Source organism: Nyctibius grandis, chromosome 8, assembly GCF_013368605.1.
Source record: "Nyctibius grandis isolate bNycGra1 chromosome 8, bNycGra1.pri, whole genome shotgun sequence".
In the NCBI taxonomy this organism is placed as follows: domain Eukaryota; kingdom Metazoa; phylum Chordata; class Aves; order Nyctibiiformes; family Nyctibiidae; genus Nyctibius; species Nyctibius grandis.
The window spans coordinates 9429033-9456888 of NC_090665.1; the positions used below are offsets into that span (position 1 = coordinate 9429033).

The 27856-nt window shown below is 36.4% G+C and overlaps 1 protein-coding gene across 4 annotated transcripts in view; it reads left to right on the forward strand.

Moving 5' to 3' along the window:
- The window catches only part of ATP11B (ATPase phospholipid transporting 11B (putative)), a 68268-nt gene extending 40551 nt beyond the window's left edge, over positions 1–27717 (forward strand). For 2 of the 4 annotated variants that reach the window (XM_068405690.1, XM_068405693.1), the window contains 9 exons: positions 140–242; positions 1917–2062; positions 3261–3320; positions 3619–3746; positions 4603–4741; positions 8143–8208; positions 8507–8610; positions 9270–9435; positions 21018–24885. In XM_068405690.1, coding sequence (XP_068261791.1) covers positions 140–242; positions 1917–2062; positions 3261–3320; positions 3619–3746; positions 4603–4741; positions 8143–8208; positions 8507–8610; positions 9270–9435; positions 21018–21236 — 1131 coding nt within the window. In that variant the 3' untranslated portion in view covers positions 21237–24885. The other 2 variants (XM_068405692.1, XM_068405691.1) reach the window with 2 other exon arrangements.
- The last annotated feature ends 139 nt before the right edge of the window (positions 27718–27856 follow it).

A 27856-nucleotide genomic window follows, 5' to 3' on the forward strand; every position in this document is an offset into this window, starting at 1 on the left:
CTTGAATATTAATACCTGCAGTTAGGGAATGTATTCCCACAATTGGGAAGGTAACTAAGATGCTTGGGAATTAGTGGCATAGTTTGTAGATAGGCTATCTGTCTAAACTGAAAAATTTCTGCCTTTTTTTTTTTTCCAGGTAGTGCGACTGTTAAAAACGTCTCCAGAGAAACCTATAACATTAGCGGTCGGTGATGGTGCTAATGATGTGAGCATGATACAAGAAGCACATGTTGGCATAGGTAACTTTCTTTTGCCAGAAGAGATAAGGGCAAATAAGATGCAAATTTTAGTAGAGGATTAGATCATGAATAATGTTTATAAACAGATAAACTTCTAATGTTTTTGCACCTGTGAATGACAGGATGTTAATCTGAGTCATCTGTTGTAGAAGAATTTTAGTGAAACTTAAAATTTAAGGCTGTTTGCTTTCACAAGTCCTAGGTTTATTGTGTACTTTGCCAATAGTCAGAGGTCCTGCTTAATGCTGCCTTAAGAACAGCAAATATTCTCTGTAACTACATTTTTGGAGGTACTCTGCTTCAGATACTGGAAGTGAGTATCTCTACCTTCAGTCATTGGCAGGTTCTAAGTTCCTGTGTAAACTTGACCTTCAAACCTTTCTTTGCACTAAACTGCTACTGTTTGCGTCATGTCTGTATCACTGTAGAAATGCCATTTGTGTCTAGTTTATCTTTGAGGAGAAAGCTTTAATTATATCTCTTGACAGACTGTTATTGATTCTCAGCTAAGCTCGGCAGTTTTCTCTTTTATATTGTTTTCTGTTATCTGGCCAGGACCGTCTTTAAACTTTTGTTTCTTCTGTGTTCTATAACGGAGTACAAAACAACCCATACGTAGAACTGAATTGGTACCCATCACATAGTGTTTTGGTGTTTCCTTTACTGACTTTGTTGGATACTGTTTGTTACAATAGTAAATGCTTGAAGGTTCTTGCATAAGGTATTGGTACATCAGGATATTCAGTCTGTCACCCTTTGTGATTAAAAAGGTGTATGTAATGTTTATCATATAAGTTATGTGGCCATGATTTTTACGACCATGGGTATAGCCTGCTTGAGAAGGTTACAGGCCAATAGCAAATGAAGCTTTATTCCACAACTAGTTTGTCAGTTAACTGAAGCTTATTAAAAATAAAATTATCCAAGTTTTTATTGTAATTTGTAGCATATTAGACATTACATGTGTGTTGGTCAGAACTAGCAAGTCTTTGCAATGGAGGATGATGGGACCTTTAGGCTATTTTTTTTCAAAAGCAGCTAGCACTTTTAAGTGTCTGGTTTTCAGGAATCCTGGGCCACTTTTCTTCTGTAAAAGAGCATTTTGTGTTCTCTGTGTATGCTTATCCTAATCTTGATAATGGTTTTTAGAAATGAATTTGTGGTCAGCTGTGACAAGTGACAAGCATTGTCAGCCCATCAGATTAAGTAAACTGCTATTGTAAGAACATAATTTCTTTTATTCTGCTGTTCAATATATGTCATGTATTATTCCCAGAAAGTACTGTAAGAAAAACCTCTCTGAAGGAAAACATACTAAGTCAATTGATAATTGATAAGGGATTGATAATGGTTTGCTTGATTTGGGAATTTCGGTTGTGTATGAGTGTTTTATTTCTGTCTTCCCATAAATCTTAAGCATAGCTTACGGAAATAGTCTTGGGTTTTTTTTGGTGTTTTTTTTTTTTAATTGAATCAGCATCAAATGAGCAGTTTCCCTTTATTGTAAGTGTCAGGGATAATGCCTTCTTTTGGAACCGAAAGTTGCTGAAGTCATTATAATGTTGAAGTGTGGGAAAACAGAACTGTAGCTTCAGATGTATGTTGTTGGGTTTTATAAGCTTTAATTTTTATAATGTTTAACTTGTTTTCTGTTTTGTTTCCCAAATATTACAGGAATCATGGGCAAGGAAGGAAGACAAGCTGTAAGAAACAGTGACTATGCAATAGCACGATTTAAATTCCTCTCCAAGTTGCTTTTTGTTCATGGGCACTTTTACTATATTAGAATAGCAACCCTTGTACAGTACTTTTTTTATAAGGTAAGTAGTGCCAGTGAAGTTCACGGAAAAATGTGTAACTTTTTCCCAGAAAGAAATTTATTTCAGATCTAAGATTTTTTTTGTTGGGAATAGGTTAAATATCTCTTTTCAAAGATGTTTTCTGGGCTTTTTTTATATTTTACAACCAAATGCAGTAGTTTTACTGTGAAATTGTTCAGTACTTCCACCTAGAAATGGGTTTTAAATACCGCAATGAGTTTGCCTAGGCTGAGAGGCAAACGTTTTCTTTCTGAAAGCAGTATTGCTAGCTTGATATTAAATGCATTCTTTAGCAAGATAAAAGTATAACCTCTTTTGTTTACTGATTTAATATGAAACAAATTCATTCATTTTTCTTAAAAGGAAAAAGGAGCACAGGAAGTAGCTGAGGGAGGGAAGGGCCTGCAGAAAGTGTGCAAGGAGAGAGCATGCTCTTTTCCAGCAGGGTAACCATAAGAAAACAGTTCGAGCCTTGACTTAAGAAATCCTGGAGTGAAACACTGCAAGGGAAGTAAGCTATGGGCATGGAGCAGCAGGGTGAGCTTGTTGGAGCATAAGCAAAATGCTAGAGCCAAGTGTGGGGAGACTGGCCTGGGATCTCAGTCCAGGCCTGGGGTGTTTGAAACTCAAGGCTAATAATGTCTTTTTTTTTTTTTTTTTTTTTTTTTTTTCCCTTGATCATCAGTTTTGATAAGAAGTCAAAATTCCCTATCTGACTTGAAATTTATCTGAGACTGTAGCACTGGCCACCAAGCTACTTTTTATCTTCTATTGTTTGCTTTCATTTCAATATAACAGCATGGTTTTAGGTTTTGGTTTCTGTTTTGTCTACTCCCATGCAAAAAGCTCCCATGAGCAGGGCACAGGCTTTCTTGAATGAACTGTGGAAACTATTTTGCAAAGAAACTCTTAAAAAGAAACCGAGGGGAAAATGGATTTATTTCTCCTCCTTTAATACTACTTGCACTCCTACAATGAGATGTGTTCATCAAGCACATATGATTAAGTTTCTATTTTTCAGGTTCTTTGTCCCAAAGAACAAACAAAATATGCTCTTGAGCAAAGCATATTGCTTCACTTTGCCAAGTAAAATGCTGAAATGCTTATTTTTACCAGTTTGTAAGAGTTAGCAATTTCTTTTAGGGTTGTGAGGCACAAACTGAGGATTAACCATTTCCTTTACTTTTTCTTTTTTCAGAATGTGTGCTTTATTACACCACAATTTTTATATCAGTTCTTCTGTTTATTTTCACAACAAGTAAGTATTGGATGCCTTACATCTTGGTAAATGTGTATGAAACACTCAGTAAATAACTAGAAAAATGGGGAACAACTACACAGGAGCAGCACAGATTTTACACTTAACAAATATTCAGCTTCATTTTCTATATTTGATAGCTTGGTGTTACTAGATGGTCATGCGAGCATAGCTTTTTTCCTAACTAGTAAATTCACTTAATGGTTTGTTGCTGCTATTAGTGTGCTAATAAATTTTAATAAATGTAAACAACTTTTTTCTTTACAAGACTCAAAATAATTTTTCTTTCCATTTTCAGACACTCTATGACAGTGTATACCTGACTTTGTACAATATTTGTTTCACTTCCTTGCCTGTCCTCATATACAGTCTTTTTGAACAGCATGTGCATCCGCATGTATTGCAGAGTAAACCTGTGCTCTATCGGTATGTATATCTTTCATATATTGTCACAGTAGCACATCATTTAGAACAGTGGCATCTGCAGAAGTCTGAACTTGCTATTATGCATTCCTACAGTATTTTTATGTGTAATTTATGCAATTTTTAGTAACTGTCTTGAGGGAGGAAGAACTGCAGCTCCATAGTTTTCATCCTAAAGTTAATTAACATGAGTATTTTAGGAGAAGCATCTTTTTATATCAGTCATGCTAAGACTGGAAGAGAATTGAGCACTTGGTCAGCTTACATGATTGGCAGCCCTTCTCCTTCATTACATGTAGGAGGTGAAAAATCACTCAGACATGCACATGAAAAACTAGGACACTGGTTAGGGGAATCACCACAAAAATGCTTTACTAAGAGGGGAAGTGATTTCCTATAGAATTAGATGTCCTCCCAGTGGTTGCATGTTGCACTGCATACTGCTTTTTGAAGAAAAAAGTATATATCATTGTGAAAAAGAGACGTCTCTTAGATATTTCTCTTTTCCTAGAGGTTTTAAAAGCAGAACAAGGGGTAAGTATCAGGAGATCTGACTTTTTCTTCCTCTTGCCAATCCACCTCCAGGGAGAAGAATTCTAGTTTGTGCTATTCTGAATTCGACCCATTAGAGACCCTTGCCATTGGTGATCCCTGTATAAAGCAGAGGCAAATCATGAGAGCTCAGAGTTCTTTTTATGCCCATGACTTATGTATTTTTTTCATATGTCACCATTCATTAAATGTATCTTGGTGCAGCTGAAAGTTACATTTATTCAAAGCAGTAGCAGTCATGCAATGTGAATAGCTGATGGGTTATACAAAGACAATCTAAAATCCAAAATCTGTTTTATTTCTGCAGAGACATCAGTAAAAATGCCCATCTGGGGTTTAAACCATTTCTTTACTGGACCATCTTGGGCTTCTTTCATGCATTTGTTTTCTTTTATGGCTCGTATCTTCTAATGGGAGAAGACACTTCTCTGCTGGGAAATGGCCAGGTACAATATCATAAGAAATATTCTACCACTGTATTTTTGGTGATATTTCTTTTTTTTTTTAAAAAAAAAAATCCGGTTGTGTCAGAAAAATCTAGATGTTTTTGGTTTTATGAACTACATAGTTACCAAAGATGCTTTGCCAATATTCGTGTGTGCTCTCAAGAGTAACATTTCTTAGTGTGGAAACTGTAAGACATGTTGTCAGAAAGCTTATGTCTATGAAGAAAATATTTTTCAAGATAATAAATGTATTGTAGTGGCCTTAATTGCAGTGTCAAACAGTGGCTTCTCTTTAGCATCTGTTATAAAATCAGGCTTAAATCTGAAAGATGCCGAAGGTCTTAAAGCTTCTTCTGAAGATGTATTATTTTAATTACTCAGAATTTTTTACAATTAAGTGGTGCAATCTGCTTTTAAATTATACTTTTTATTTAATAAATATTTTTAAGACAATAACTTAATGAAATCATCAAATACTAATTTGACCCTTTCTGTTTTAAAGATGTTAAGTTTAACAGGAAAAATCACATACAAAAAACTCTTATAAAGCTTGGATGAAACCATTACAAGTCTGCTTCCTTATTTTCCCCAGTTCTGAGTTAGCTAAACCCATTTAGAACAATTAGATTCTGATTTTTCTCTCATAAAACTGTTACAAGTAGTGATGCAAAAATACATTTGCTTCTCATTATGCCATTCTTACTACTGACACGAAGCACTTGTTGATTCACGTGTAGTGCTTGGTAGAGTTGCAAGTTATGGAACAAAGTAGAAAAACAGTGTCATGCTGTATTCATAGTGGTCACCTGGTGATAGGGAGTGGGCATGAGCTCAGGAAGTTTAGCCAAAAATAGAGTTTACATATAATGATGTACAGACAATGGCCAGAATTGTCTTGAATGACTAAAATCAGAGCACATGTGAACAAGTGGTTACCATCCCTGCAGAGAAAGGAGCAATAAAGGGGGGATGGTGCAGCTGGCTGGAGTACCTATTTCATCGGGAGATGTTTCATAAGAACATTAAAACAGTTGTGATTTAGACTAAAATGTCTCTTACAACTGAAGTATGCGTGTGTCCTCTGTCATTTGTTACAAGCTGTGACTTTGAAGTTCTTACAAATTGGTAAAGGACCTTCAGTACTCTTCTAGTGAAGTAATTTTCTGCTATGAATCATTGTGTTTCTGTGCATCTGTCTTAGTTGTTAAAGCACCTCACTTCAAAGCTGCTTAATAAACGTCCAGAAGGCAGGAACAGACTTTTTTCATTGTATTTAGTAACAAATCTTCAGTTCAGGGAACAGATAATGTTCTATAAATCTACACCAGTGTGTTAATGTAGACTTTATGGAGACGGTTCTTTTAATGGTTTAAAAGAAAAAATGGTCTCATATAAATTAACCTCAGGATTTTTAAAATATACTTAGTGAATGTGTATACTGGAAATAACACTTTCAGATGCCCTTTGGCTTCTCATGTTTTCTGTAATGTGACTTAAAAAAAGTCTCAGGATTTATTTGGAGTTACTCTCTGCCTTCTGTGTGTTTGCTGAAAGATGGTTCTTAGAACTGGTAGAACTGTGTGTGGCAGTAAAATATCTGCAGTGTGTAAAGTATGTTGCAAACTTAATGTGTACCAAAAAAAAAAGCCAAAGTTAAGGGCAACAGAAACTGGTGTACTGCTGAAGTGCTTTCTTGTAACAGTCCTCAAAAAGTGGTCACTTTGTGCCAATGTGCAACACAGGGTAGTGTCAGTGCAAGGCCTCATTTTTTCATTGCCAGTTCTCAGTTTGGAGCAAAGCAGAATAGAGGAGATTGTAAATAATGTGTCAATGCTGGTGGTTTGTTAGGCTTACCTCAAGACATTGTACAACGACTTGCTGTTTTAGTTCTTTTTTTCTCCCCCCCTTTTTCATGCTGTGCATGTCGACAGATATTGAAACCTAACAGGCAAATGGTAAGAGTTTAGAAGACAAGGAGATACAAAATATTGTATCTCTTACTTCACAGGATTAAGGGATGCAGCATCCCCAGTGTAAATGTGTTCAAAAATAAAATGGTGGCAAGAACCTGTTCACGTTTTGCATTCTAACCCTGGGGCCATTGAGAGCAGTGTTAGCAAAGACACTTTCTTTCACAGGTCACACAAGAGCAGTAGTCTAATTTTACTTCAGGATTATTATTGTGGCAGTTAACAGCGAGCATGTTGCTTGTTAAACATTACTATTGGTGTGAAAAGTAAATAGAAGGCTTCAGAAGACGTGTTATAACAAAGATCTTTAAAATTATCAGTAAATCCAGACTCATGGCTGCCTCAGTTTTGTACCTTGTGTAAATGTGAGAAAAGCAGTTGTGAGATCTGTCATCAGGCTGTTGGGATTTTTTTTTTTTTTTCCAGAGCTCTGTAACAAGGACTACAATGGTGCGAATCCCAGTTTCGTGCCTCTGTTGTACTAACAAATCATCTCTAGGATGACTTTTGGTTGCCTGTCTGCATGTGGTACCTTTCTCCTTGCTTGCTTAGGTGGCTACCAGTAGATACCGAGTTGAGGGTTTGGTCATTGTTCAGTATGTCAGTAGCAAAAATAGCTGTGAAACAGCAACGTCTTCAGTTTCAGCACCAAGACCGCTTAGGAGAGCAGAGCACTTGGACCCCTTGTAGAATGGCAGTGTGTGTCTGAGTAGCATGTGTGTAGCTAGATTACAAACTCAGCATCCCTGCTTGGTTGTCAGAGCTGAGATTTTATTGTTGTAGAACTTGTTCAGAGTTTTGATAGTTTAATTTACTTGAGCAAGAGAATACGAAAGTGACAGAGCGTTTTAGAATTGAAGCTTAATTTTGTGTTAATTAACCTTGAAACAAAGTGTCTTTTCCTTAGAATTTTCTTTGAAAAATACAATGGCACCATTATTTTTGAATTGTAAAATTGTGCTTGGGGTAAAAAGTGAACTTTCAGGTGATGCTGCATGTTGAAAATGATCTGTAAATGTTTAAACTCAGTGTTTTGCACTTATGTTAAGGTGAATACCTTCCACCCAATATTTGCTTTCTATTGGATGCTTATTACTTAATTGATCAAATTGATATCTTCATTTTCCTATCGTTTCATGTTACTGTTTTGGACTTTCTTCATATTTCATGTAGCCTTTGTGGTGATTTGTTTTGAACCAAGAAGAAAGATTACTTGTGGGTTATTAATTTTGCTCTTATCATAAGCTGTATTTTTTTCTAGTAGTTTGTATTGTATCCTTCTTGCTTTTTCACGATGATTAGTTGTCACAAGCTTAGGTCCACAAGCTTGTTTCATTAGTGTAGCTGACTTAAGAAGAATCTAACTTACCGTGGTTGCTCTTAACTGATTTTTTTTTTTCTTCCATGATTTTTGCCTTGCTGTTTTCTTAGATGTTTGGAAACTGGACATTTGGTACTTTGGTCTTCACCGTTATGGTTATAACTGTTACAATGAAGGTATGATATTATACTAATTACTTTCCGTGTTTGGGTGTATAGGCAAATATGTAATAGAGCAATAATTTTAAATGGATTCAAAAATTATACAGTAGTAGTTGATTCTTGAGGATTCCAGATAAGTGATTTTTTTGTTTGGTTTCAATTGTGGTTAAATTTTTTCTTTGTAGTTTTTGTGTGTTACAGCAATATTTAGTCTTTGAACTGGAAGTTCATAAGTACATTCAGACCAGTATTTATCATTTTCTGTGAAGTGGGGGGAAAAAAAGGAAGTTCATTGAAGTTATCTTTGTTTTAGATGGCACTAGAAACTCACTTCTGGACATGGATAAACCATTTTGTTACTTGGGGATCCATTGTATTTTATTTCATATTCTCCTTGTTTTATGGGGGAATTATCTGGTGAGTGATTTTTTTTTTTTTTTTTTTCCTCTCCCTTCTATAACACATATGATAGGTGAAGATATGAAAAAACACTGAAGTATTGTGTTTTACCATGTTGCTCTGAATTTTATGACAGGTCTTGGAAAACAAATTTTTAAGCCTAGAGCAACCACTCACTTTTGGTGATTCTTTAAGAAATTTGAGCAATGCTGCTAAGCTCCCCTGTGCTCAAGGACAGGAATTACTTGTCTCTGACAGCCTGTGACTATAAAGGCATTTTTGTTTTTAAAAAGTAGATAGGTTCCCAAAGGTAGTTGTAATAGGTAAATGTTTGCAACAGAAATGAAGGCGCTGGAGTTTGAATCAGTAAAGTGAGGTATTTTTGCTTGTATTTTGGGGTCTTGGAGCGATAGGATGGTGATTCATTTCCTGCAACACAGTTTAAAACTAAACCAGAACGTTTCCCACTAACGTTCAGTACCACCCTTCGCCAGAGTTTCATCACAGGTCAGGTCCAACAGATTGCTAGACTTCTTCATGGACTCCATGCAGTTGTAACTCCGCATCCTGAGACGCTTGCTGCCTGATGTAAAATAAGACATACTTGAGCCTGCCTGTGCTGTACTTTTGTTTCTAGAAGTTCCTTTTAGTAATTGCCACTTCTTTTAACTTTTCAGGCCATTTTTACATACCCAGGACATGTACTTTGTATTTGTTCAGCTGTTGTCAAGTGGTTCTGCTTGGTTTGCCATAATCCTCATAGTAGTTGCTTGTTTGTTTCTTGATGTTGTGAAGAAAGTGCTGTACAGACATCTACAACCAACAAGTACTGAAAAAGCTCAGGTAATGTTATGCTTTTGTATCCAACTTGATCAATAGTTAAAAGAACACTTTTGTTAAAATCTGTCTTGTAAACTAATTACTTTCCTCTGATATTTAATTATCCTCTTACATTGCTGTCATGTTTAATGCATAAGTATTCTCATTTCAAAAGATAAATGTTAATTCAGAATTACAAAAATGAGGACACCATTTCACAAGGAAATAACATATTTAATTGATATTAACAATAGTACAATTATTTATAAAGGGGTCACTCAATCTTTTGCATCTCAGCATGCAACTGTGTGAGAGGATCATATTATGCATTTTTGTACTGCTTTGAAGATGGTAACTCATTCTCATTTTTGTCTAGGTATTAGAAGCTCTCTCCAACTGTAATTGGCACTGAATAATTCTTAAAATGTAATGAAAACAATGCTTTTAAAAATTAATATAATAGGACTTGTTTTAATTAGTATTTCTTAAATCTTGATCATGTCATATGCCGTGTATTTGATTGTTGATTATGTAATTAAAGACAATTACCCTGGTGGCATTTTCATAAATTCATAGAAGAGGTCTAAAGGTATGCTGTGATAATGGAATCTCCCTTTTGCCAGACACAGGCTACAAAAACTCCTTGAAATCATTCTGTTGAAATTAGGATGTTGTTTAGGTAAATATCTCATCTGCATTTGAGTGTTCTTTTTAGTGACAGTTACAGAGAACTCATCCTGACCCATTGTTCTAATAGTTACTGTCTCTGGTTTGTTTAGAGCATTTTATCTTTTTATACTTTTTCTGCTAAACTGAAAGCTTTCTATTAATTTTTTGTTTTATTCATGGTTAGGTTAGTGATCGAGTTGATTTTTCTCACTGATAAGTTGATTGGACTTGCATCTCTTGTCGAAAAGGTTATTTTCCAGTCTTTAAGTCATTCTTGTGTTTCTACTGTAATCTTCACCATTCCTCAACCTCATCTTGAATTTTGGCTTTCACCAGCGGACACAATATTCCAGCACAGCATACATCAGTGCCAAGTACGGAAATAATGAATCCCCCAGATGTATTCAGTTTACATACAAAATAATATATATCAGTAACCTGTTATCTTCTGCATCTTTTTCTCATCTCGAAGTGATTATGTTGGTTTCTTCCAGGTCATTGATGAGAGGTCAAATAGCATAGGGCCCAAAAAAAGTGAAAGTGAGTGAAGAATCCACTTGACAGAGATATCCCATATACAGTTATGTTCTGAAACTCGTTAGCAATTTTTAGTCCATTTGTGCCATATTGATTTTGTGGTCTCCTAAGTGCTTAATCCAAATTACACTGAGCTATGTGCCATGCAGAACGCTTAACTGCGTTACATCAATACTGTTACCTTTAGCAGCTAACCTTGTAATTACTTTGATGTAAGTGCATGTTGATTTACTTAAATTATATTATCCTTCTAATTTGTGTTTAAAAAAAAAAAAAAAAACAAAAAAAAAAAACTATGTGAGACATTCTCTTAATTTGCCTAGGATCAACATCATGCTGACAAACCTATTGCTAGCCAAAACATCCTGTTAGTCCCTTTTCAAAACTGGAATATTAGATGCTTTTTCCAGTCTTGGTATTTAGTAGCTAAAAGCCAAGATAAATAACCACTAGCTTTTGGAAAACTGTTCAACTAGACCTGATAAGGCTCTTTATGTTATTGCACTTTCTGGATTAGAGAGTCTTGATTTAGGAGAATTTCTATAGGTAATGATAGTTACTTACCTTCATTTTTTTTCCTTCAAAAAGGGCAATATTTATCAAACACTTCCCTTTCCTTCTATTTGGTAGTGTATCGAAATGATTGTTGAGGTTTCTTGTGTTCCTGAAATGCTTGAATTGAAAACCAAAAAGCCCGCATCTTTTTTTCTCTAGCCTTACCTGTATACTACTTGTTGCATTCTCTTGCTTTCTGAATCAATTCTAAAGAGTTTCTGGGTTCAGTTTGCTTCCATTGCAGTTGTGTCACCAAGGACACAGTCGGATGACTTCTTTTTAAGAAAGAATCTTGATGAATGTCTTCACACCTTTCCTGTGGCTATAGCTTGATTCATAGCCATGGCGACTTTGCTTTGTGCATCTCTATTAGTCATCTTTTTTTCCTTCTTTCCATTCTACTTTGCCACTTGACAGTGTCAGCATTAGAGTCTATGTTTACTAAAATACTGTCTTTTTCTGAGAACACTTACCTCAACTTTGCAATATCAGGAATTATCTAAATTCTGATTTGACCAGAAATGCTTCAGCAGCCGTTCAGTGGTTTCTATATATGTATTTGATAGTGAAATCATAGTTAAAAAGGTATTTGCAAAAAGAAGGCACCTGTTGCTTTCTTGAGGTTTAATCTGTTGAGATTTTCCCACTCTTACTTTTAATGGGACAACCAGCCCCACTGAATTTCATCGGCTTTTCTTGTAGTGAGGAAGTAGACATAAGTGAAGATGAACAGATGACCAACTCAGCACATTTGTTGTCAAGAAGTGACAGAATGCTTCTTTTGTCATTAGATCTGTTTAAAATTTCTAGTAAATACTTTTCTTCCAGGTTCAAAACAGAGGAAAGGACTCTGACTCTCAGGTAGAATGAGTTTGGAGAATGTCTTTGTCCTAAAAGCGAAGGAATTTTCTATAGAAGTCATTCAAAGAGTGAATATGGAACTTTGTACATTGCCCTTTGAAATGCATTTTTGGTAGTGTAGGTGCATCCTCTGTATAACTGAATATTTTTAATTACGCATTTTTCATTGCAGGACTTTGCATATTGGGGGAAAGAAAAAGTTTAGTTTACAGTTACTAAGTTTTTATCAGGGCAAGATAAATTGTTATATGAACTAGTCACTAATTTTTTTAATCACAGCTATTTAAGTTATTTGTTTCTGTCCCCCATCATTTAAATTCTAAAATGTTCCCAGGAGCAGTGAGCAAAACACAGGTTTCTTGACTGAAAATACTTGCCCCTATTGTTTTAATCTTTCAGAAACTAAGAGCACACTAGTGCAAGTTACTGAACTTAGTGCTCTGAATTCACTGTATCTGTAGGCATCTGCCTTACTCTAAGTGTATAAGGAATTTGATTTTATGTCTTTTATTTAGTATAAGGTCATAGCATCTACAATCTATTTGCCTCTCATCAGTTAGATGTTACATGTAGCTAATTTATTCATAAGAGTGCAAAGAAATTTGACCGGTATGAGAGAGAAACACTTGAGAAATTCTGCTGAAGATGAACTTTTATGTGTAAATATTGTTCTGTGTCACAATAACTTAAAAAAAATAAATCCCCATTTTGGGAAGTCTGTTGGAAATTTGACAGGCAAGCATGAGTTGACTTTTATAGAGGGCTGAGTTTCCTTAACTCTACCTTCCATAATGCACTTAGGGTGCATGTGTGTAAGTTTTGTTTTTTTTTTCCTGTGTTCTAAGTGGGTTTTTTTGCTGGCCTTAGAGAAAATCCATCTTATTATGTTTGACTTTGGTCTGTTGCCCTGAAGTAGCTTCTGGGTAATTTCTGACTATAGGTCTGTTACAGAATCATATAGGAGGAAGTGGACAGTAAGGTAAATCTGAATCAGAATATAAATCTTCGAGTAAATATAAATGACAGCACTATTGAGGGCAGAAGGTAATACTGAATAAAGATGTCTGGTAAAATATAGATGTAAAAGTGTATAGGCCTTTTTTCTCAGTGTGAAAGCTAAGGTACACTTAAGAATGGTCCTACCAAACAATAACTGGCTGTGATGATCCCAGGAGCTGTCCTGAAGGTACCAGGCTTGTGTTCTGTATATGATGTGTATTCCACTTAAATAACAATGTCTTGTCCTGTGTCTTTCTCTTAGAAAATTACTGATGCTACTTACTGACATGTATGTTCCATCCCTTCTCTGTCCAATTGTAGATGTACTCCAACAGAGTTGCTTTAAGTGACGAGTTCATCGCACTGCAGCCATTGTCCAGGGCAAGGAATCAGCTGAGCAAAATTAGGTAGAGTAGGAGGGACAGTTCCTCATCAACTCTTATGCATGCTGAACTAACCAGTGCTGAGAGAGATGGGAAGAGGCATGAATATTAGTGGGTTGAGAGGGCAATACGTGTAGTGCAGATACATTCAGTTTGGTTATTTCTTGGCTTTGCTCTGTGTTTTTGAGCCAAATGCTTCTCCTAAGTAGCATGTGTTGGATGTGCTTTTTTTAGGAAAAAACATCCCTAGCATGATGCTCAACTTTCAGAATAAAGATCTAGCTCTTCTTGCATCCATTTTTAAATAATCAGTTTCTAGCATGGTTATAATGCTTTTAATTTCTTTATGATCAAAATTAACAGTGCTTTTTGCATGTTGGATAATTTCGGCTTCATAAGGCCATGACAGGAAGGTCCATATATTTCTGGCAGCAATTTCTTGCAAGTTGTTTGCCTATTTTAATTTGCTTTCACTTGTGTTGAAAGGGCAGAAAATGTTTTAAGTTTGGGTGTATATGTACATTTGTGCGGCTAAGGCTTTTTGTGTTTGTTTTGTGCATCTGTGAAGTGAGTGTTGTTTGGTTTCAGTGTGTATGGATGCATATTCCTAAAGGCATTTGGCTACAAAGTCCTAGAAAATTATTCAAAAAAAAAAAAATCAAAACGTATATGTGTCTGTGTGGGTGAACCGTTACGATTCTGAAACTCTTCAAATGCACTGAGTTCAGTACATGAGAATCAGCATTTGACAGCATTTCATTTCTGAGACTAAAACATTCATACGCATCAATAACATCTCAACCTGTTTGATGTTTTATCCCACCCTTATCTACTTCTATATTCTATAGCAAGAAGGAATGCAAAGAATTGATTCCTTTTAAATATTTTAAGGTGACCAAGTTGTTTTAAAAACGTGCAAATAGGTGCTAGGAGAACCAACCAACCTACATTTTTGGGACTTAACTGCCATTTGTTTAACTGAGGGAAAGTAGGAGACAGGAAACTGACACTGTAAACAATGAGCAGAGAATTTTTAGTGGTTAATTGAAACAGATACAAGTCCTTTTAAAGAGGGGAAAAAAGTAGAGAAAAGCTTTGTATTTTCTCTGAGAGTGCGCTAGGCCTTTGCAAGGCAGAACTTGAAATGGCTGTTGTGTTTAGCTGTTAGTTGTCCCACTGTGAAACACATCAGCTTAGATTTCTAAACACCCCAGGGTGCTAGCGGTGGGGTGGTTTTGTTTTGTTTTAAATTCAGCACTTACTAGCTTTAAAACAGGCAAACTGCAGTATACCTCTTCAATTTTAGTAAACTTAGCAACATATTGGGGAGATTCCTCTGCAAAAGCTGTTACAAGGTAGCTTTTAAAATTCCTGGTTTATCAGTGTTGTGTAAATAAGTTACCTTTTTAAAACTTTGGATAAATATATTTCCAGTAAACTTCTGTTTTCTCACTGAGTTATTAAAGTGAGTTCTGTGGTGCATTGTATCTACACCAAAGTTTTTAGAACAAAAGATTCTGTTAAAACTTTCCAAAACTAAACACGTTTTAAGGGTTATGCAACTGGATGGTGAAAGAAAAATAAAGCTGTCTAGGAATGCAGCACCGTAGTTACCAAAATAGTAAAAATAGGAGAATGCTTGCTAAGTAGAGGGGATTTTCTTCATATTACACTAAGGGAAGGGGTTGAAAAAAATGGGAAATTTGCTTTGTCCATGAGTAACAAATGATTATGCAAATCCAATTCTCTTGTATGTCAGAATTTTTACACTTGAGTATCTAATATAAGGTACCTGAAATACAAGCACTGAGTGCTTTACACTTTTCAGTTGAGGTTGTAAAGTGCAACAAGAAAGAAACAAGGATTTGAGTTTCTTTAGTTCTTTTTTCATAGTCTTCAGGCAAAGTTTGGAAGCTGTCTTGTGGATCCTTACCTAAAACAGTAAAAAGGAAAATCATTTAATAGATGGAAACTACTTATTTCGCTATACTAAATAAAAAGTAATTTGGAGTGAAGACCATGGGTTAGTTTCTGTGGTGTCCAGCTGGGGCAGCTGTTTTCCAAAAGCAGCAGAGCAGAGAAACCAAGGAAAACTGTAGGAACATGAAACAAACCTGCTGCTTGGTGAATGTAGCTGTAAGCAGCTAATTCTGTCACACCTCGTTTGTACATGCTCACACAGCAGTTGCGTCCCTTGTGACTGCTGAATGCACGTATATTGATGCACAGACTGTCAGTCTCTTTTCTTTGTTAAATAATGTATTAAAAACCTCAAAAGGAGTATAGCAGCAGGTTAAACTGAGTTATGCCTTGTTCTGCAAATGTGCTTACTGCTGTGTTGATATACAGGAGGAGAATACCTTTAGGAATGCAAATTAGAAGACAACTATGATGTTACGGTGAATTTTTATGTCTATAGGCTTCACAGTGTACAAAAAATGTTCACGTTTATATTAAGTACATTCGTGATGTACAGTTAAGTGCTTTGAGGGGGACCTTTTAAGAGTCCATGTGATTGCTATAAGTCAGAAATGCAGTCTTGTGTGTACCTGTTAAACTCTTGCCTCTGAACTTTACTGTCCCTTTTGTAACTTGGGATGAAGAGGAAATCAAGCAGCACAGGTCAGGTGCAGGCTCTGTGCTTGACTGGAGACTGAGTAGTACTTCTCTCCTCTGTAGCTGTGTCTCCTGTTCTTGGAACATTGAATTATGTATTTTAGGGTATTAACTGGGCCCCATTGTGTCTCATTTCAGTTTTTTCTTTGTAAACAAAGTTTGTGTGTGTATGTATGTATACATGTCTGTGTGCTTTGTAAGAACTGTCAGAATTCTTAAGCCACATGTGAGAAGTGTTGCTCGACAGATATTTTAATTCTACTTACTGATGGGAATAACTATGTTTATAGAGTTTTTACCTTTGAACAGTGTTACAACTGTACACAATACTGGGGAAATGTAAAACACAGAAAAGGTTTTTATTTACAGGGAAGGCTTGTCAGTGCATAACATTATATCCGGGACTCTCAAACTGTAGCATTTGCCGTAGCACAGTCAAGACCCTGTTCTTTCCCCATCTCCAGGCCCATGAGTCTGTTGTTGCCTTGTTTTCCCTTCATCTTGTACAGATCTGCTTTCTTTAGCTGTCTCCAGAACTCCAGACCCCTGGCCCTGACTTTACAGCCTTCATTGCTTGTCTGTATTTTTTCCTCCAGTTACTGTGTTGTAGGAGTCCCCTCCTACTAGCTTTCATATCTGATCCAGCCCAGCTGTGTACAAGTTGAGAACAGGCAGGTTTCTGTTCCTTTTACAGCATATGTTTTCTGTAAGGAACATATAATTTCTAAGAAGACTATTCAAGTGCAAACATGCATTCACACTAGTGAAGTATACCAGAACACCTTAATATGCTAAACTTTGAACAAGGGTAATCTCTTCCTTTACAGGTGTGTTAGTGTAGTGTGGTGCTGATCTGTTGGCTAATCCACAGAATCTATCGCAGGAAGAGGGAATAAATGAGAGAAGAATAGACTATTTCATATTTATCTTCAGTCACAAAAATGCACATATGTACTTACCTGAAGATACTTCTGTTTAATGACTTTGAAATAATGAAATAATTTGGTATTTGTGGGTTTACTTGATTCAAAGAGATGAAGAGTAGAAAAATTAGAAAAAATGTTGAAAACATAAGTGCCAGTGAAGTTGTTAGATGTCAATGTTCTTATATTTTCATCTAAAATTTTAAATCTAATTATTTGGGATTTTGGTGTACAGTATATTAAGGGTTAAAGAAAGTGAGCTTTACAGTAGGGAGAAAGTTTTAGCTTAATTGTGGAATAGTGATAACCAGCTCATATATGTTTCCTGAAACATCTGTGTGGCATCAGACATGTTGGCAGCTAGGACCTGGGCTCAGGAAAATAAGCTGTAGTGCTCTTAACTTGAGGTACAGGATTAAATACTTTTCCTGTTCAGCAAATTCCCAACTGTACATTTCAGTGTGATTAAATGTTTAGTTGGAATGTCTGTCTTGTGGCATATAGAATACCCCGTAATAAGACAAACAATCTGAAATGGTCCTTTCTATTAGAAGGAGGAAAACAAATACAACTCTAAAATCTGAAAATTTGAAAGAGATTTCAAATTTGTTGGGTTTTCCCCTTTTGTAGTCTATGGTGCACAAAAGGACCAAACACTTCTGATACTTGTGCACTGATAAACCATGTTTGATTCATGAATTAACTTGAAAAAATTGCCTCTTTTCCTTGTAAATAATGCCTTGTTCTCTCAAGAACAGATCTGTAAAATGAAAGTTCATATAAAAATGGTGACTGTTTTAAAGCAATGCAAGCGTGGTGCTTTATAAGATTTGTTGCTTTTCTGTCCTTCTAGATGGAAGAAGATAAGGGTTCAGTCAGCTCAGCATGTGACTTTGCTGAAAGCAGGCACAGAGGGGAGGACAATAGGCAACTGCTAATTCCGTCTAGCCTACCCGACAGTTCTTACGTTCACTAGGTAGTACCCCCCCTCTACCCTAATGTGTGTGTATATATCTATCATATAGACAGTCATGGAGCCATCTCCAAAAACCCATTATTTTTGGTACCTACAAGAAAATTTGCATCGTAGTATGTGGGTTTGATTTTTCCTTATCAAGCTGACTCATTCTTTAATTCTGCACTTCAGTTGCTTTTTGATTTATTACATTAAATGGGCCATTATCATATAAAGTATTATGTTTGTTGTGATCTAAGATCTTACCTTATGAAAATACTTTATTTGCAGCCCTAATAGGAATCATATCAGATGTTTCTCTATACTTGCTAATTTTTTTTAAGCATTGTCTTTCCTGCCTTTTGTTTCCTGAGGATTTGTTTCAGGTCTTCAGAGACCATTATGCTCTACTGCTTTACCATGCCAGGTTTTACTTTGATATAAAACTGTGATCATAATTGTCTGCCACAGAGAGAAAAGTGAGAAAAGGGACTCTTTAGCATAATATAAGTATCTTTCTTCCAGATAGTGGATATAAATATAAAAATCCATGTTCACCAGGCAGTGATATACAATATATCTACACATAAAATTGAATTTATTTTTATGTTGTCCTTAATGCTCACCCAATATTACTTTACACTTAACTCTGAGTTTGATAAAAAAATAAGTGTTGTTTCCAGGCTTATGTAAGGTCACTTGTGCTTTTTTTTTAAAAAAAAAAAGGATAATATTAACTTTTCCATAAATCGTGGTTCAAGCACGATCCTAGCTTTTTGTGAGTATCTAACTTGAGCAGACCAAAGGAGATTGTAGTGAACAGCCCTCCAAAATCCAGAGCTGAGGGTTCACTCTGTGGAAGCTAGTTTGGGTTACTCTTGGTTTCTCTTTCTGCCAGTCTTTGAATAATATCTAGGGCTGCTGGCTCTCAGGTCAGCAGATCCTACGGGGAATCTGATCCTATGGACAACCACTGTAATATGGCCTTTTGCAGTAACTTTAAAGGTTTTACTTGGTCTGCTTCAAGATAAGGGGTGTACTAGATATTCTTTTTGAAATCCTAAGTGTAGGAGTGTGAGAGTTTGTTTTGTATTGCTACGAACACAGCCGTGAAGGTCACTGCATGTGCAGCAGGGAGCTTGCTTTCTGACCTCCTAATAGGAATTCCTTCTGCTCTGTGTAATTTCTTGTCTGATACACTGCGAGTACAGCGTGAAGTTGCTGTGAAGGTCGTATCTGCTAGTACTGAAATGCTGCAAATTGTGCTGTTCCTAATTACAGTACTTTCTGTGGCAGTATGATTGTGACCAGATGTGATGGTCGTCAAATAAGGGCATTCAGGGACTCAAGCTCTGAGGTGTGTTTTGTTTTGGTTTAACCAAAACCGCTTTTAGACTTGTCAGTTGCCGTGCTTCTGCTCCTGTGTCTCAGGTATTTACAGAAGTTCATTGTCACAGCAAATGTTCATTTTGTGTCCAGAAGACCTGCCAAATGAGTGCGAGTTAGTCAGAAGTGTGTCTCCTGCCTGCACTCATTCACGGCCTCCGAGGTGCAGCAACTGAATCAAGGGTTTCCCTTTGTAATGCTTTTTTAATGTGTGACGGGAAGATGTGGAGGGACCATGGGGAATGCGGAATAGAGCTGAGGAGGGGGCAGGCATAGGAAAACATGCACAGAAACACCAGTTCTGCCTGTGTGCTCCCCCCTTGTCCTGCCAGTTGGGATTTTTCTCTTGGATTTCCAAATGCCTCTTGTTTCTGTTAGCTGCCTCTTCTTTGTAGCATAGGAATTGTTCTGTTATGAAGCTGTAATCTGTCCAGTTGCCTGTTTTGGGGGATTTGGAAGGAATGTGTCCACTCATAGTAAAACATTCCCATAGGAAACTCTGAGGTTCTTTTCTTTCCTTTCAGTGTTGGGCAAGTGTGGGTGGCATGAAAGAAATGGGAGTTGGAAACCCAAGTCGTTAGGCAGCAGTCAGCAACCTTTGGTCACGTGGTGAAAAGTTGGGGGAAGCTCTTGAGAGCTGTGTCCTATCATAGACTAAGAAGCCTTCTCCCAGATTTCCTCATTCACTGGTGTCTGAGTGTGAGGTGAGGATAATGGATGCTTAAATTTAGCCTGTGTTCAGCATTTGTGTGACAGGATGCTCTCATGGAAAGTTTCAAATTAAGTTAAAAAGCATCCCCACACTCTGTGTTTTTATTGCCTTTTGGAAAGGATACTGAAGTCAGTTTTGGATACTCTCTTTCCAGCAGTACTAGATTTCAGTTAGATTTTAGTTATGCTGTGGCTGGCTAGTGTGCAAAAATAATATAGAGGAGCACACTGATAGGTGACACTTAACTTCAACCCATACATCTCTGTATTACATCTTTCATTTTGTTTGGGTCTTTTTCTCACCTATTAAGAATGAACAGTAGAGGGTTTATTATGCTAATGTTGAATTATTCTTCATGCTGGCATGAACATGACTGAACCTTTCTAACATCAGCCTTGTTTGCATTTAGATAAAAGATATTAATAAAAATCAGGAGTGTGCTTTTGTTCCTTACCAAGCCAAGGTTATCTATGGCAGAGATATAACATAAAATATTATAGGAAGTTGCATTCTGCACTTGTTGAGGAAAAAATATTGCTTACGATCAGGCTGCTGCATTGTATTCTGCAGCCCTGGTCTGAAGCTTTCTCTTTATAAATTTCCCTTAAAATAGGGCAGACCTGCAGCTTGTATAAACTGTTGTACCTCTGCTGAGGTTAATCACAGCATCACAGCTTAAACTGCACGATGCTCTGCTCCAGAGAGTAATTTTAGCTGTAGAGCAGAGAATTATTCACCAGTTTATTTCCAACATTAAGCAGAGATGGTGCTAAATGATTTCCATGTGCTCACCAAGGCTGCGTGCAAACCTTGGGAAGATCAAATTTTAGTGTATGTAGACCTTAGGAAGGGAAATGGTAATGTTATTAATCATTGTAGTTCTCCTATAAAACTGAAAAATATTCAGCAATCTAAGGAAACATGCTTTTCCTAAGTGTTTTCTGATAGCATCTTCATTGCTATAATCTGTGAGTACTGATTATTTGTATTTTTTTATTTCCTCCTTCCAGCTTACTGAGGCAGGTGCAGGTATCAACTGCTTGGACTCCATGTGCTGCTTCTCAGATGGGGAAACAGCATGCACATCTGTTAGAAGAATGCTGGAACGACTAATGGGAAGATGTAGTTCGACCCAGGTCAACAGGTGTGGCATTTCTCTCAATAGCCTTTGCTGCAGACGATTCTCCTATAAACTGGAACCTGATGAGCCTGCAGCAATAGATGTCTAGCAAACCAGCTGCAGGTTTTGCTTATTTAAGTAGGAAATGCAACTCTTTATTGTACTTTTTTCACCCTAAAAAATCATTTTCTTGTTTCTTTTTGAGTGCTTTCTTTTGGGATGAGGAGAGGCAAAAACAGTTTTCAAAAGATTTCTGTTAAAACATTTAGTTTGGCTTACTACAAGTTCTTGTGTTATATCTATCGGAATTTCTCTTGATTTGTACATTCTTTAGAAAATCAGGCCTTGCTGCTGTTTTTGTTCTCCTTTTTATGATTTTTTTTTTTCCTTCATGAATCAGGAGTTGTTTGTAAAGTCGAAAGACTTTTCCCTTTGGTTCTTGATGTACAACCTCCAAATATTTACCTTGGAGCTTGCATTACTCCTGAAGATATACAAAAGGCTCACACTCCCCCCCTTCAATACAACTTCATTGTTAAAAGGAGAGTCTTTAAATCTTTCAGCCATTGATTGATATGAAGATGAAATATTTTTGTAGTATAACTTTTATAATCTCTTTCTAAAATCAGAGTAATTGACACAACAGAGCCTTCAGGTTCTAAGAATTTTAAACGTTTTTTTTTTCAGTTCTAGAAGGTATATTGTCAAACTCATGTGTGCCATTCCAAAGTATGTGCTAAATAAATCTTTTTCCTTTACAAACCACATGTGAAACAAACCTCAATGGGATAAAAGCAGGTTAGAGCAATGGAATATGTCTAAGGAGCACTACTGCTCTTGCAGTCAGCATAACTGTGTGAAAAGCTCTTACTAAATCTGCTAATGTGCCATCTCCCCATTTCCAATTACAGAGGGATAGCTAACAAACGTGGAAATATTTGGGGGGTAGAAATAAAAATAGTCTTTTGTACATCGTAATCTTTCAGTCCCTGAATGATATCATGGTCCTTCATTGGTCAAAAGGCAAACCTGAAACAGTTGCACATCGCACATTTCCAAGGAAACTCATTTTGTGTTTGAACAACTTTGTCTCTTTTGGTTAAAGGTTGTGATAAAGGTTGTGATATCATTCGCTCAGTATAAAATCCTGTGTGGGTAATTCTCGCTGACAAGCTTTGTCAGTTCTGATTCTGCCTTTAGGTATTGACTTGGTGTGTAGTACATCTCTGTTTTGAACTCTTGTGTCGAACACAGTGTCTGCGGTTTCAGGCAGTTTCTCTCTCCTGGCTTGCTTATGAAATTTATTCAACGTTTCTACAAATCTAGGGTATGATTGTGCAAAATGTTTCATTCCATATGAAAAATGAACTGTTAAGATTAAGTACATTTTTAATTCAAACTCTTGCTGTATAGAAAGCGGGCATGATGTATAAAATAAACAATTTAATAGAATTTTTAATCTACAAGGTGAGCATTTAATTGGACTAAAAATCAACATTTTGGTAGCAGTTGCTCTAAGATTTTTGGGGTTTTTTTCAACTTCTCTGTAAAACTGTTCTTTCCAAATGAGGAATTTCTCATGCTACTTTTTTTTCATTTATTATTATCTAATTAGGGCAGATTTTTAGTTAACATTTGCCTTAGTAATGTGTAGTCTTATAAGGTAGGTATTCTGTGTTTTATTTTCTGCAATGCATTTACATTTTTACAATCTCCTCTTTTTTTCCCCACTCACTTTTTCTTTCTTTAAGAACTTACAAATATTTATTGAAGATAACTCATATTTGACAGAATATTAAACATTTTTGAAGACTGCTTTTCCTCAGGTTTCTTGTCTGCTTACCTCATGTAATTTTCAGATGAATTTCCATCTAGCTGAATAATTTTAGAGCGGTTAGAACACAGAAGTTAGTATTATGTTTAATGAATATGCAAAACTATCTTGGTGCTACACTAAGGGCTTGAAGTTCTGTAGTTTTTGCTTCTGCCTCTGGTTGAAATTACTCTCAATCACCACCTAGTTTCACTTAAATTTATGTACAGTACAACTAGAAAAGACATTTTTTTCATTTCAGTCTTATTTGGTTTCTTCAGTGACTTCAGTTCCTTCTGCTCAGCATTGACACTTAAAACCTAGTCTTAAAAGTCAAGGATTATTTTTTCCCCCTACACTTTCCTGGTAATATGTGAAAGTCTCTGTTTATTTTTTAATGTACTAATTGTTTAAATCACATGAGCCAGTTATAAGTTGTGAAATGCTGAAGGTACAGTTAAGAAATCTATTTGGTGATTTAAAAATGCTTATAAAATTGTTTAGCCTTTGTTCACAAGCTTGAGCTGCTTTGATTTTTACCTAAAGCTTGTATCTTCAGAACATTGCGCGGTCCCAAACAGTATCGTCTTTTGAGTACTTTTTTCTTTATAAAACAGCTTCGTATTCAACCAGGAGGCAGCTGCAAATTATTTTTGTTGAATGAAGTGATGCAAATAAATACGTTGTCTGTGAGTGCTGTAGAATGAAGAGCGCTATCTTAAATAATGTTGCTGCAGCTAGCTTGTGTTGTATTCTATGCTCCTGATATTCTGTCAAATATGATATTCTGTGAAATATGAGAACATGAAATCAAACGGTATCAAATTTTGATAGAAACTTTGAATCAAAGTTGTACAAATGCTTGGAGTAGTGGGCCACAGGAATAGAGTCTCTTGTACGTAATTTACTGCTTGTAAAACGTATTCAAAAAGTATTTTCTATAGCTTCGTTCACCAGTTGGAATATAAAATGTGTGTTGTGGTAAGATAAAATGCATTTTTGTCTGTCTGTTCCATTAAATTGTCTGTCAACTTGCCAGTTACTAAAATATTAAGAATACTGGATCACATACATTCTTGTACAGTAGGTTTCATTACTGAATTGTTCAAATTTCCCATTCGTGGTATTTGTGTCAAGACACCTCATGTAAAAATTCTAAAGAAACAGCAGATTTCTGAGAGAGGCAAATTTGGAGGATAAGTTCGTTATATTTTGATTTCCTGCCTTCCAACCTTCTATTTTGCAGCTTTTCACATACAGTCCTGTAATATGGTTCAACCAAGAATGGTATTTCTTCCTGAGTAGTAATCGGTCCTTAAGAGAAAGACATTGTGAGGTCCCATCTGAATCAAAAGCTGTGACATGTTTAGGTAGTTTTCCTGATGCCTTAAAGTTTAACTTAAATTTAACAGTAAGGGATGAAGTAGATTCATGACTGTAGATAAGTTTTGCCTACACACAACTTTGGACAGCATTGGAAGTGTAACATTACAACACCAGTAGTGTACTGGGTTACCACGGTCAGCTGTGCGTACCACGAGGCTTTGCTGGAATGACCTTGGGCTAAACCAAATCGTAGCATTCACAGTGCCTCGACTTATACCTGCAACGTTCAGATTTTCCTTGAGGCACCAAATTAAAACTTTAGCAGTAGAACGGGGATATAAACCTCTGGTCATTTTAGTTCATAGTGATGAGAATATCTGTAGCTGTGAGTAAACACAGAAAGGTAAACATAGAATTGTTAATTACATAGCTGGCATGGTTAATTGCAGTGTATTTTCAAAGGTTTCAATGAATTGCAGGTGCCTACATGAAATTAATAGATTAGTCTTTTAAAGAGTTACATTTGCCTAATCTCATAACACTTTTATTTCTTGCTTTCATAGACTTTTCTCCTCACCTCTAGCATATAAGTTCCCAGTCAGCCAAACTTTTCTTTTATTGTTACTTTAGATCATGGAGTTCATCGGATCCCTTCTATGCCAACGACAGAAGCATCTTGACTCTCTCCACAATGGACTCATCCACTTGTTAACAGGGACATTTGTAAATGCCTTGTGGAAGCCATGTGGTGCTCACACACCTCTAGTAGGTTCTGAAGTGAGTTCAGTGCTACATCCCTGCCCTAGAAAAGCCTAGCATGACTTCTAAATACAAACCGTGGTGTGTCTTGTGGCCTAGCATAAGTCACCTGGACAGTAATCGCTTCTGGTATTCTTTTCTAATTATATCCACAAAAGGCTAAATTTTTTTTTTTTAAGGAACACTTTTACCTCTGACCATTTAATCTTTTGTGTTACCATATGAGCAGGTTGGAATCCTGCATTTGATACCCAAGACGTCACTGTAGCACAGTGACAAAATCTTTCTCCTCCCAAATTCGAGTGATCCAATAGAGCTCAATTTGCACAATGAAACTTTAACAAGTTGCATTTTTCGTGATGACCCTTCACTTTAATCACACACATTAATTTTGAGCTGTCCCTTACAGATGCTGTCTTAGCAGTTTGCAAATCGATTTTTATTTCCATGGATGGTTACTATATTCTGTAAGCAATCAGTTTAGTAATTTTTGAGAGTTAAATACAATTCAAATATTTATGCTGGTGTATGAATACCAATATGTTAGTCATTGTTTTGAAAAAAACTAAACTTTTACAAATCAATAATTTGCAATAATAAGGTATATAACAGTTCACTGTCTTCTTAAAGTATCAGAAGCCAGTCATCTTATCTTATGCCCTGTGTGTTTTGATAACAGTTCTTATCTTGATATGGAAAAATGCGTAAGAATTGGTGGATTGTGCAGAAGTCTCACTAGCATAAATTTTTTGAATTATTAATCCTTTTAAAGTTGGGGAATTTTTGCATGTTTTATTCTTTTTCATGTATTTATATTTGGTCATGTTGTACTTTGAAGATACAGGTAACGCTTAATTATCTTCATATAGCTGAAGGATCTGAGACATTGATGGCAATGTTTTGATACCTAAGTATGTCAATAAAAACAAATTGCACAGATGGAGCTTTGAATGGTACATCTTCCAGGTACATCTGTCGTCCCAGTATAAACTTGTCTGCATGTTTGGGGCTGGGTGGCACCATTTGCCTGTCCATTCAGCTCAGATGACTAAACCTCTTGGTTGTCTTTAGATGTGGGAGATAAAATGGAGGTGCTGCCACCAGGGACAGCCGTAGAGCGTTGCCTTAGGTATGGCAATTTTTAGGGCTAGAGGCTGGTAAAAATGCTGCTGCTTCTGGACCCTTGTTTGGATATCCAATTTTAAGTCAGTCTCTGATGCTGAAGTCCCATCAATAACTGGAATAATCTTCCTGTCACAGTAAAAGATGTAAAGCAGCATATTAAAATTACCTCGGGGTGGAATAAACTGTACGTTGGACACAGACTCTAAATAACATCTATAAGAACTTCTTTAATAAAGATGCGGTTAAGCGTAGGATTCGGACACAACCAGCAGTAGCTGCTTTCACCCTGCCTGCGCAAGTTTCCACTGTTGGCTTAAGTGCTGTCTCTCAAGCAAATGACATGGCAAATACTTTTTCTTTCATAATTCAGACAGACACATCTTACCCTCCTGGTATGACATCGCAGTGGGGCCGGGGCTGCTGCCAGAGGGGTGTATCCCTCTTGTTATGGTCATCCCAAATCCTCCTGCGTGCAAAGAGCTGCAGGAGAGGAAGTGTTCAAGAGGTCTGACTTTCCTTGTGTCAAAGGCTTAGGCTGTTCCTCACCTATGAACAGCTCTGCTGTTCACTATTCTTATTCCTCACTTTAGCCAGTATTATTTCAGTTCTCCTCTTGGAACTTTATTTTTGCATTAATGACTAGAAGCTTCACTCTAAATGGAAGGCTGCAGGTACTGCAGATCTCAGTGTTCAAGGCAACGTTTGTGTGGTAAAGAAATTGTCACTGCAACCTTGTTTTGAAACTCAGAGTGACCTGAACATATGCAGCGCATGAGGTTTTTATCCCACTGATATAGATTAAAACTAGTTCACAAATTGATTAAGAAGCCCTAAAAATGAATTATGAAACAGAAGAAACAACATCAAAATACAGCAAATTTTCCTTTTAAGTGTTCATAGTTCCTATCTGTATCATGCCTCCAAATGCATAAGTGCAGTGAAGCTTCAGCTTGAAAATTTCAGTTGCACACTAGATCTCACATCAAGTGTCCAGATGATTAAGAATCATTGAAAACTTGAGTCTTGCATACTCCATGTAATAGGTATTCACGTGGGACTTGTCTGACTGCATATGGTTTGAAACCTTGTTCCTAGGCAGAGATGTAATAAACCGATTGTCATCTCTCCAGTCCCCAAGACAACTTTATGCAGATATGCAATAGTAACAAAATACACTTGGATTTTACTTACTCCTGTAACTTTCTTTATATATCATATATATAATATTAAATCCATTCCAAGAAGAAAATCATTATTTTTAAGTGTTTCTCATTCTAAGAGTCTTAGTACTGCCGTGGATACCTAGGAAATAAAGAATTTTTTAAAATAACTCTAATCAGATATCTGCTGTTCAGCTCTATCTTTTATGTCTAAATCACAGTGTTCACTTTTCAGCAGTACTTGTTTGTCCGTGTCAGCCATAGCATTAATCATCCAGCCACTGTGTGTGACCATGTAACCTCCGTAGTCTGTGTGGTTAGTGTGTCATGTACTGAAATACAAACTGCAGTTAATTTTGTAGAGTAGAAGGCAGAGGCTTTGAATACAACCCCGCTCCAAGCATTTAGATTGGCTCGGCTCTGTACATACATGTATTTTGGCTTTTACCACACAAATATGTTAATTATATTTACACAAAAGAAGCACAGTCCTATATTTGAAGAATAATTTACATTCATTATGTGTTTCTTTAAAACCTTCCATCT